At 35.5% G+C, this 12,042-nt stretch overlaps 1 protein-coding gene across 7 annotated transcripts in view; it reads left to right on the top strand.

Moving 5' to 3' along the window:
• FSIP1 (fibrous sheath interacting protein 1) overlaps positions 1-12,042 on the top strand; it is a 226,089-nt gene that overhangs the window by 166,221 nt on the left and 47,826 nt on the right. The window contains exon 11 of one of the 7 annotated variants that reach the window (XM_079125957.1): positions 6,147-7,741. The exons of the other annotated variants lie outside the window; for them this stretch is intronic. Coding sequence (XP_078982083.1) covers positions 6,147-6,167 — 21 coding nt within the window. The 3' untranslated portion in view covers positions 6,168-7,741. Of the gene's footprint in view, positions 1-6,146; positions 7,742-12,042 lie in introns of those variants that run through there. 7 annotated transcript variants of the gene reach the window in all.

The following is a 12,042-nucleotide window of genomic DNA, read 5'->3' as shown; positions in this document are numbered from 1 at the left end:
CTTTTTAGGCATGAAGAGTTTTGCAAGTTGACATTAAAAATATATCTCACCCTCTTTTTCAATTGACATATCAATCCATTAGCCTGCTTTTATAAATGGAATAAATTGTACCAGGTGAGAGAGTTATTACTGAACTTTTTAGTTCTTGAAGACTAATGTAATTTTAGTAATATGGAAAAAAAAAACTGCTTTCTACCAGTGCTGTTTAAACATGAAGACCCTTCCCCCACCCACTCTTACCTATTAAGGGCTGCACTGCTCTCTGCATTTGTTTCTTTTAACAGTCCTGTAATGTTTTCATTTCACAAGCTTTTAGTTACCATTAGGAACGGATCCAAAATCAGGACCAAAATTAATAGACAATACCTTTGAACAATGCTTAGTTACATTCCATTGTATAATATCTACCTCCATGAAATTCCTTTCTTGACAGTGAAGTAGTTTAAATAGAGCATAGGATCACTGCAAAAGGCCCTAAGAAACATTTTTAAAACCTACTTATCCCCTTGAGACTTTTGTCTGTTTCCTTTTTTAAAATCTCCCCTTGGATAGTGTTTTATCTTGGAAATTAATTCTATAGCCCCTTTTGTTTTATACCTTATTTTTCTTAATACATCATACATTGTTATTTCTGCCCAAGTTACCTTCAATGAAGATGGTTTAATACATTTTCATTCCTAATCTTAAAAGTTTGTATTATGAGTGTGCCAAGTACAGTTTCTTTTGCTTTGAGTTGAATATAACTTCAGCTACCATGGCTGCCCAAGTGAATTTTCATTACCTTACCTTTACTCCATGTCAGAATTCAGTTGAACTGGGTACTGAATTTGTGAATATTTTTCCTTTGTTTGAATACAAATATGCAGATACACAGATTATTTTTATCTATTTAATAGAAATTAAAAATTGTATATATTTTTATATACTACATTCTATGGGGAGTACATTTCTTTCCTTGTAATACCAATTGTTTGCAGTATACTTAAGTATACTTAAGTATACTTAGAAATTCAACACATTAGTGGATCTACAGGTTTTGTTGAAAAACTGCACAAATGTAAGTGGATATAGTAATGTGCTCCTACAGGGAAGAGTCAGGTTAAATGTATAGTCATTATTGTGTGATGGTTAGGAGATTTGAAAAGCATAGTGTTGACTTATAAGGAATTTTTATTTTGCACATCATGAATCTTTCAAACTTTGGGCAGACTTAATTTTATCAAAACAAATTTTAAGTAAGAGAGCTTTCTAGAGTTTTAGCAAGGCTATTTTCTAAGATTATGTTTTAAACATGCCTTTTGTGTTTTTGCTGGATAAGTTTTTTGCCAGTGAGAAATTGTTCAGAGTACATGAGACATCATTTGGCTGGGTGTTGATTTATGGTCTTTTATTTTATGGTCTGTATTTATTTTTATTTGCAATCAGCTGGGGATTGTTTTGCTTTCCTAAGTGCTGTTTAGTAGGGTTCACACTTGCATTCTGTTATCAATTAATGGACTTTCTCTTCAAGTTCATTAATATGAAGCATTCATTGTATTTTATTTTTTCTATGACTTAGGGATTTTTCTTAATCTTAACCTTTAGTGTTGAATAGTGAGATAAAACTCACCATTCACCTGAGGCAGAAGGGAGTGGGTTTAACTTCTCAGCACTGTTTGGTGTGGTAGGCTGGAGAAGACCTCTCTGTTCATGTACCCACCTCATTACTTTTCATTGAGCAATATTATTTGATTAAAAAAGATTTGCAGGGTGTGTGACTATATCTCTTGAATTTCCAGAGCATCTGTTACTTTGAAATATCTTACCTGCTAAATCTTTCTTCTTCATTTTTGAGTTGATACTAGAACCCTTATAATTTATATTTTAGATGTTCAGTTTTCAACTTTTCTAAATTTTATATCATAACTGAACTTTAAAACTTTATATTTATTATACATTTCCTTTATAATTTTGGTACTTGATTAGATTTATTCTGGGCATGGCACACCTAGACTCCTGCAAACCAGTATAATTTCAATAATATTTAAAAATAATTCAACTTCGTGAATTTTTTGCTTGAGTATATAGTATATTTAAATAAATATCTTCACCTTTTCCTCATAACTCTTTCTCTTACACCCATGCCAGTCAGAAAAAGAGATAAATAGTTGAACATTAAAACAGAAACCTATTAATGATATAGTCCACTGTATTTCTGTAAACTGGACACTACCCTGCTTCTAGTTAGTCCTATGACTCACTCATTTGCATTATAGTATCTTTCTGTGGGCAATCTAATAGTTTTTGCAAAGACATCCTAACTAGTCCAAGAATATAACCTTTATAATGCGTACCCTGTATTAGAAGGTGTTAATGGAAGGCAGGAGAGCAGGCACCTGAATGACTGATTAAATAATATTTTTGTATCCTTAAGTAATGCTAAAACCAGGCAATCTGAGTAGAAAGAGGAATGGTTCCCAGCTGAGCAGAACTCCTACTAGATATGATGACCTAAAAATTAATATATGTGATTAGGAAGCTGTTTCTGTTACAGAGGCAAAAATACTCTGGAGTGTCACTTGAGATAAAGAATAAGGTAATAAAGTTAGTTCTGGCATCTGTAACCAAACTTGTAGTGCTTTGACTTTAGATTATCACATTTTCAGCAATTTGTGAAAAATGAATTTTCACCAACTTTGTTCAGAAAAAATAATAACCATCCTGGGGTTTAAAATGAGTGAACTAAGTCCTTTTGAAATTATATTCTAATCTTTATAGCACACAGATTTTTCTCAGAGTAATCATGTTAAGTCCTGGTTTGAAACATGATCCAGTCTATACAAAAGAATCAGATTGACACAAGTGAGAAATTTTTACATTGACTAATCTAGGATTAGATGAGTGAAAATTTGTAGCAGAGGCCCTGGTTCCCAATTATTTATTTAGATCTATTGTATAAAGAAAGCCCTCTCACCATTTAGATAGGGTTTAAGTGGAAGTTCACTCCTATTCTGTATGTTGAAAGAGAGTTTGTTAAGCACATAAATGGGAGAATTCCAAGGGGAATGCATAACTCCTTAATGAAGTCTTTTGTTTTCATACCAACAATCTAGTATGTGTTTTCACTAGAGAAGCCAGTAATGCACCAGATGATTGATTTTCTTAATCATTACTCTTAGTTTAAGGTCTACTTTACATAAAAAGAGTCACTAAGATTTAGAATGTAGATATTGACAATTTATAAGACTAATTTTCAGTTTTCTTATTCCAAATAAATAAAATTTCACTCTAAGCTAAATAAATAACCTTGAATTAAACTGGTGGGTTGTATTGTATATTTTAGTCTTTTATCAGTCATATTTCATTTAGACTATAACTGCATTAATTTTACTAAAACATGCCAGAAGTTATTTGTGACTAGAAGAAATCTTATTGTAAGGTTTATAATCAAGAAATAAATCCACTCACTTATATTCAGTTAAAACTCTTATAACATCATAAATACCCAGTGTTCTGTTCTCTCTCTCAAGTTCCCCATGGGATTTGGGGCAGCTAATCTGATTAACTGGAGCTGGGGACAACAGTGTGTTGCTCTTGATTTCTACTTGTTAAGGCATACATTTAGGCCCCTTCTTCTCTCTTTTCTATTGCTGGGCTGGCTGGGGATTGGCCATTTTTCTGTTTCCCTTAGTGGGGTGGGTATGGTGTCAGTGGAGGTGGTGCGGAGTGATGGCGCAGGAGGACATACTTAGACTTCTAGGCTTAAGCCTAGAAGTTTATTTCACTATTTTGCGATAATTTTTGATCTTAGAGGTACTGAATACTTAGAAAAAATTTCAGAATTATGATTTAACTTTTACTGCCATAGCAGTACACAAATACACTGAATTTTGTTCCCATTATAGCATTCGAACTTTGAAATAAACTTGCAGCAGTTTATGTCTGGAAAATTCCATAATCATAATGTTACATTGTTGCACACAATGACACAGAACTTATGTTGATTCCTGTCATGATGTTTATTTATTGTATATGAGGAAATAAGAAAGAAATTTTGGAAAACGTGTGAAAAGTCATTTTTTTAGATGAATATTTATTTTATTTTATTTTATTGTAAACAAATGGGATACATGTTGTTTCTCTGTACATGGAGTAAAGGCATACCATTTGTGTAATCATAAATTTACATAGGGTAATGTTGTTTGATTCATTCCATTATTTTTTTTCCTTCCCCCCCACCTCTCCCACTCCTCTTTTCCCTCTATACAGTCCTTTCTCCATTCTTGCCCCCAAAAGTCATTTTTTTAACAACTTTGTGCATTAAGATATAATGCTTAACCATGAGGTTTATCCTTTAAAGTGTATTCTTTAGTAGTTTTTTGTATATTCACAGAGCTGCACATCTTTCAAATACTAGAATATTTTTCTTAGCCCCCAAAGAAATACTACACCTACTAACAGTCACTCCTCATCCCATCATAACTAATCCTTCTGTCTATGTGGATTTGCACCATTTAGACCTTTCATGTACATAATATATGTATATGATATATATATACATATATGCCATTTAGAACTTTCATATACATAAGGTATGTATACATGATACATAAGACACCACATTCCTTTTCATGGCCAAAGAATATTCTATTATATGGATATGCCACATTCTTAGTCATTCATCACTTAACTGAGATTTGAATTGTTTCCACTTTTTGACTATTGTGAACAATAGTGCTGTAATCATTTGCATACAAGTTTTTAGGTAGACATACTTTGAATTCTCTTCAGTATATACCTATGGATGGTATTGTTGGGCCATATGGCAACTCTTACTTTTTGAAGAACCCATTGACTTTTAATACAATTTCTGAATAGGAAGCAGTAAAATATAGCAAGATTTTAGAATTTTATTTTTTAGAACAAGCTGAGTATCGTTATATCTACAACAATCTGAGTATTATTGCATTAAAGATCTTAATGCAACATTCCTATTTTATAATTACAAAGAATTTAGGGAGACTTGTTGCATAGCAGTGTTGATCTAAGGAATAGATATTCATTTCTGCTGAGGCTGATTGATAGATGGATCAAATTTCCTAGTAGAATATTGGTAAATTTGCATTGTTCCTTCATATTATGACTTGATAATAAACGTTAATAGATTCCTCATTTTTTAAAGAGTGGAATAAAGGAACAGTATAAACACTAAAACAGTGGAAATGTATCCATACATTTTGTTTTATGCCAAAACAACATAGTTAATACTTGCTAAATTGCAAATTTAGTTAATGTCACAGTGTTTTTGTGCTGATCATTTATCACTGTTTCTAATAAATACAGTATTCTTGAATGAATAGCCAAAGCCCTAATTAGGCATTTTCAATTTTTTTGTTGGTGATTTCTTCCTTATGTATTTTCTTCCATAGTAACTTTCTTCTTACCTGCAATTTGTGATTTTTGGCACTTTCTTGTACTCTTGGATGCAATCACTTCAGCCCACATCTGCTGGTTTTGATTTTGTATTAATATTAATTTTATGATCAGAAGGTAGAGACAGACTCTGACTTCATTTTTATGTCCTCTTGGATAACATAATGCTGGCATATTGTGGGTGCTCCTAAGTGTCTGTCTTACGAGTTAATGAAAGAGTGAATAGAATTTGGTACTCTACCATATTACTTCAAAGAGGGAGGAATGATGGAGTGAAATTTTATTTGCTATTTTTATAAACATTATTTAAACCTCTTCAAACATAAGAAATTCATTACTGAATTAAAGGAATGCCTTTCTGTTGATCCTGATAGGTTTAATATTCCCCCATCTCCACTTAAGATCAGGTTTCTCATTTGATAAACATTCTTTGAACTTCTAGATGGAGTCTGATTTGAAAATCTAATTTTTTTTTTACTTCTTGATGAACTTATAAAGTTCCCCTTTGTTACTTTTCATCATGGCATTATAGCTTTGTTCTTCCAGTTATTTCTATCAAAATCTAATTTATTTCATCCTAGTATGAGAATTCTTCAGATACATAATGAAGGCTACCAGAGGTTGGTAGGATTATGTTCATACGTGAATTTCATCCTTTCTAAAGGATAATGTTTCTTCTATTTGTCATTGTGTTTGAAAGCTTTGTAAATTTTTCTGCTTTTTCTTGTGGCTAGGAAGCATCAAGAAGAAGCTAAACTCCTCCAATTTCCTGACGGTATAGTTCTAGCAGTCACAGCAACTGCTTCTGCATTTTCCCAGTAGTAAAACTCCTGCTTGTCAGACTGGGTTTCAGGGAACCCATTAATGGAGTCAGCAACCTTGCCACTTCCCCAAAGTCTCATTCAGGTACCAGAGTTTGTTAATGTTGATCCTCCACTGAGAAGATCTAAGAATTGAGGAATTACTTATGCCAGTTGAGTGCTTGTTGAAGAAGACAAGCAAAATCACTGAGGATCATGGATAGCCTACCTGACACTAATTGTCATTGATTAAATTTAGCCATTCTGCCCAAACGTACTGAGATTTCAGAATATGTGAGCTGTGATGCATGTTTCCTCGTACTTGTGCTGTACAACCAGTGTTCCAAGTAGCAGTACTGATGGTTTTCCACAGGCTATGTGGAATGTTTGGTCCTGCATCTTTTTGAGGTCTCTGGAGGGATTCCAACAAGATGCATGGCTCAGACCTCAAAAATCAGGTTGGCTCTGGAGATTTCTCTTAGAGACTATTTCAGGGGGAAAAAAAAAAAGTAGCAATATTCCAGCTTAATATTTTTTGTCCAAGCTTTTTGAAAACAACCTCTCAAAATTGGCTTTTAAGTATAAGATAAAAAGAGCCAATATTTTGAAAAATAAATAAAACAAGTGATTCATAGGATTCTGGAGTGGGCAAAATCTAATTGGTGTTCCTGAAGAAATTCTTTTTGAAAATGAGGGGAGAAAGCCAATGTTTAGGGAGCCATAAATATGGTAAACTGTCTTGAGAAATTCTTGAAAAGCATTAAAGAGATTGGGGCAAGTGTACCATGCTGCTGGACAGGTCAGAATGTGAGGCTGTGAGCAGCCAGGATGTTGCCCATCTCTGCACCGTGTGTTAGGGTGAAGAGTCAGCTTTGCTAAGAGCACTAGTGGAGATCCTGAGGTATGCTGACCCTCTGTCCTCTCTGGGGAAAACCAAGTCTTCTGAGTCCCACTTCAATGCATTGCAGAGAATTTGTGGAGGGTCCTGGATGATACTTTCAATTTAAGGTACAACTTTGGATTTTTCTGAGTCATTAGCTCAGAAAATTAGTTTTCCAGCTTTTTGTTGGTGTTATGGTTTAGATGTGGTATCCCCCAAAAGCTCATGTGTTAGACAATGCAAGAAGGTTTGGAGGAGAAATGATTGGTTATAGCATTAACCTAATTAGTGAATTAATCCCTGATGTTACTGAATGGTAACTGGAGGCAGGTGGGGTGTGGCTGGAGGATGTAGTTCACTGGAGGTGTAGCTATGGGGTATGTATTTGTATCTGGTGAGTGGAGTCTTTCTCTACTTTCTGATCATTGTGTGAGTTGCTTCCCTCTGCCACACTCTTCCACCATGATGTCCTGCCTCACTTCAAGCCCTGAGAAATGGAACCTGCTGTCTGTGCATTGAGACCTCTGAAATGGTGAGCCCCCAAATAAACTTTTCCTCCTCTACAGTTGTGCTGGTCAAACCTTTAAGTCACAGTGGTGAAAAGCTGACTAAAACAGTTGGTGAACATGTCTGGGGGCCATGATGCCTGGCCCAGGTTGCCTTTGTCACCAACACATGTGTCACCAACCTGCCAGTCTTTACTCTTCTATAAATTATGGTGTGAGCCAGAGGAGCATGTGATCCCCAGAGTATGAATTAAGAGAAAGAGAGAGAGAGAGAGAGAGAGAGAGAGAGAGAGAGAGAGAGAGAGAGAGAGAGAGAGAGAGAGACCGAGAGACCAACCCGATTACCAAATAAACATCCCATTTCCCAACACTATTGCATTGAGTGTTAAGTTTTCAACACATCAATACATGAACTTTGGGAGACATATTCATACTATAGTACCAGATCTATTTGCTCCATATGCTACAATTTGAGCAATTATTAGTTTGTGGGAAGGAGGTCTGAAGTTCTAAGAAGTGTCAAAAAGCCAGAAGGAGGACAGGGTTTAGAACACGATTGTCTAAGTCTGTAACTTCATTTCATTTTTAGTTTCAATAGAGCTAAAGGTATAAGGAATGTTGTACACATTTTAGTAACATTACCATAATAATAATAATTTAACTTTATAAATCATTCACAAGTGGCCTATACAATACTCAAGACTGAAAAACACTGTGTTACAGCATTATGCTGTTGAGGCCTTTTCCTTCCTTATATTCCTGTCTGAACTCTGTCCACAAATTCTTGCTTGGCTTCCTACTCATTCCCTACCCTAGTCTAGTCTACTTGGTGCTGACAATGACATATTTTTAGGGTTCAAACTTCTTCATGTCTTCCCTCCCTCTGTGTACAAATGTTCTCACCTGACTTTGAAAGTCCTTTGAAATATGCCCAGCAGGGCTGTCAGTCTCATCCAGTCTCTAGTCCTCAGATTCGTCATGTAATTCTGCACTGAATTCCACTTTCTGCAACCTCAAATTAATTGCCCTGTGTCTTTGTTGGCACCATCTATCTCCCCCACTCCCAACCTGTTTGTCCAGCCCTCTCCAGCCTTCTCAGCCAGGTTAAGACTTCTTCCACATCAAGACTTCCCACAAGGCCTGGAGCAGAAGACAAAAGACATAAAAATAAAGTTTTGATTTCTTGTGGCATAATATACACAACATAAAATTTGCCATTTTAACCTCTTTAAGCATACAGTTTAGTGGCATTGGATACATTCAGATTGTCATGTAGCCATCATCATCCACAGAACTTCTTTCCAAACTGCAGCTGTGTTCATTGAGTCCTGATTTGCTACCCTCTTCTCCTCCAGTCCCTGTCAGTCACCCTTCTACTTTCTGTCTCTATGAATTTGACTACTTTAAGAACCTCACATAAATTTTTATTCTTTTCTGCATATTTCATCTAGTGTAATGTCCTCACAGTTCATTTCTGTTGTAGAAGTGTCAGAATTTCATTATTTTAAAGCCTGAATCATATCTTATTCCATGTATATCCCACATTTTGTTTATCCATTCATCTGTCAGTGGACACTTACATGTTGTGAATAATCTGCTATTAACATGTATGGATAAACGTCTGTTCAATTTCCTACTTTCAATTCTTTTGGGTACATTCCCAGATGTGGAATTGCTGGATCATATGGTAATTCTATGTTTAATTTTTGAGGGACTCTCATGCTGTTTTTCACAGCAACTGTACCATCTTACTTTCCTACCAGGATTGCACAAGGGCTCTAATTTCTCCATGGCCTCAATAACATTCATTTTCTTTTTTTCTAATATGCATGTCCCTGGTGATTAATGATATCAAGGATCTTTTCATGTGCTTATTGACCATTTGTTTATCTTCTTTGGAGAAATATCTATTCAAGCCTTCTACTCATTTTTAAATTGGGTTGTTTGCTTTTCTGTTGATGAGTTGTACCATATTGTTTTTAAGCACTGAGTTTCTGTCTTGTAACACTTTCCAAAGTCTGACCTGCATTGGCATAATTTATGAATATCTTTCCCTTCTAGCTGGGTTAGCCCCTAAAAGATAGCCATGGCGACTCATCTTTCCATAGTAATCCATAGCGCAGATATTGATTTGCACATAATAAGGCTCAAATAAAATTTGTTCAATGAATAGAAGATCTTACAGTCATTCATTCAACAAATACTTGACTTCCTGCTATGGAGAAGACTCTTCTGAGCACTGGATCTGAGCACGGGGCACAGGGCAGCATGACCAGAATGCACAGAGGGCAGTAATGGGGTTCAGAGTACTGGGGAGCAGTTATTCAGACAATATTATGTGAAGTCTCCATGAGATGGCATCCATTTAAAAAATTACTCTTATACAATAAGTAGATACATGACTCATATTTTGGATTTACAGAGCTGATATCTTTTTTTCTGTCATGTTTCCGACAGTTAAGTTCACCTAGCAACCTTCCCTTTTGGGGTATAGGAAGTTGGGCTTTAACTGGAGGGCTCAACAATGGGAGGAACCATGGAGGTATGGCTTCCTCATTAACCCCCTTTCTTCAGGGGAGGTTAGGTTCGTGAGATCTAGTGAATCTCCTTCTAGCTTTGTTCAAAAAATATCATCTGATACTGATGTCAACATGAGCTTTGAAAAATGGTGTTTTTAGCAAGGTATCATCCAGCTCCTAGTTAAAGGTTCACCAAACCCTCTATGGTTACTCATGGCTTTGTAACCAGATTACTGTGAGAAGTGATGGCTGAATCTTCCATACTTACTTGTAACATGAACTCTGACCTCCTGGTTAATTGTGCTTTGTTAGTTCCAAGAAGAGCCACGTGTGTCGTGAGTATTGCTCAGTTTAACTTTGACTTTTCAAAGGCAGATCTATTCCCCTTAATGAACCAAGTTCTTTATTTTTAGTAGAGAAGTTATCATTGTGTTCTGAAAGGTGCTTGAACTTTTTTACTTATTTCCATGACAACCACCTTTTACATATTAGGAATGATAGGCATTTCTAAGTGTTCTCAAATGCTAAATTACTTCAGTTGAATGAAACGCAAATTGTATTGTCCCTAAAATAGCATCTTTGTTGCAAATTTATAATTTTTTTTTTTAAGTTAGGAGTCATCCCTAATACACCTTTTAACAATTTGTTACATTTATTTATTTTTTTTACTCAGCTTGTATGTTTTTCAATGCATGAAAACAACTTTGAACTGAGTTTTCTCTTACTGCATTTATTGTAGGAGGAACATTTTGGAACTAATAAGAGATCCTTGTGCATTTTTTTTTGTTGATATTACCTATAGATTATCAGTGGCAAATTAAAAAGTTTTAGTGTTATGTCTACTCTTGTCCAGCATACTTTTTTGGATTTCATCCCATTAATATTTGGTCAGTGTTTTTAGGTGTTTTACATAATTTAATCTTAAGCAGAATGACAGGAGAAGATAAATTTGTTGGGGAGAAATAATTCTTCATTTTTTTTAAGATAAATAATAATGTTTTCTGCATTTTCAAGTGTTTAGTTTGTGTGTGTGTGGCTAATATGCACATTTATAGATGTGAATAGTGAAGAGTGGACACATAAATAGTCAAACTACAGGTAATCATTTGTCATTTATGCTTGTTGAAGAAGGTTGAATCACTTATTTAGACCTTTAGAATTCAGGCATTTCAGTTTTGAATGTGTGTAAGTCAGGGTCCCCATAGAAAACAGAGGACCCTCAAGTGGAATAATTGAGGAGAGCTGAGTAATGGACTACTCACAAAGATGAGGGCAAAGCAAAACCCACTGAAGGTGATGCAACTCCTTGAGATAACAATTGTGGGAAAGCTGGTGCTGTCCTGTTTTCACCCTCACCAGAAAGGGAAAGTGTGATTACCGGAAACCAGAGAGGAAGGGGCTTCCTAACAAGAGCCATGGCCTTTGTTGAGGGATACTGCCCATTTATGACCTGGCAGAAAGAGAGATGAGGAATAAACATTTCTACTTCTATCTCTTCTCTCCCTTTGATTGCCTGCTGGTGCTTCCTGTTGAGTGAGTCCAACAGGAAGCTAGAGGGCACAGAAACTTGTTAATGAGATCCATACATGGCAGTTTCCCAGGACACCTAGCAGATAGTGAAGGGCATAGAGTATATCTTTAAGGGCAAATGGAAATTTTCCATTCCAGATATGCCCTCCAACCCCCTTTTTAAGCTATGCATCATGGTTTAGAGCATTATGTCTCTAAAGAGATAAAACTGCTGTCTGGGCAATTTGAACTACTTAATAGCAGATGTTCTACATACTACTTCCTCAGAATCCTGAGCACCCCAGACAAAAAGTGACATTGAACTACTTAATAGCAGATGTTCTCCATACTACTTCCTCAGAATCCTGAGCATCCCAGACAAAAAGTGACATTGAATCTTGTTGGTTCACAGCCTG

This window comes from Sciurus vulgaris (genome assembly GCF_902686455.1).
Source record: "Sciurus vulgaris genome assembly, chromosome: 2".
NCBI classification, from domain to species: Eukaryota; Metazoa; Chordata; class Mammalia; order Rodentia; family Sciuridae; genus Sciurus; species Sciurus vulgaris.
The sequence above is the reverse complement of the archived record's forward strand: the minus strand, read 5'-3'. Positions and strand labels throughout refer to the sequence as shown.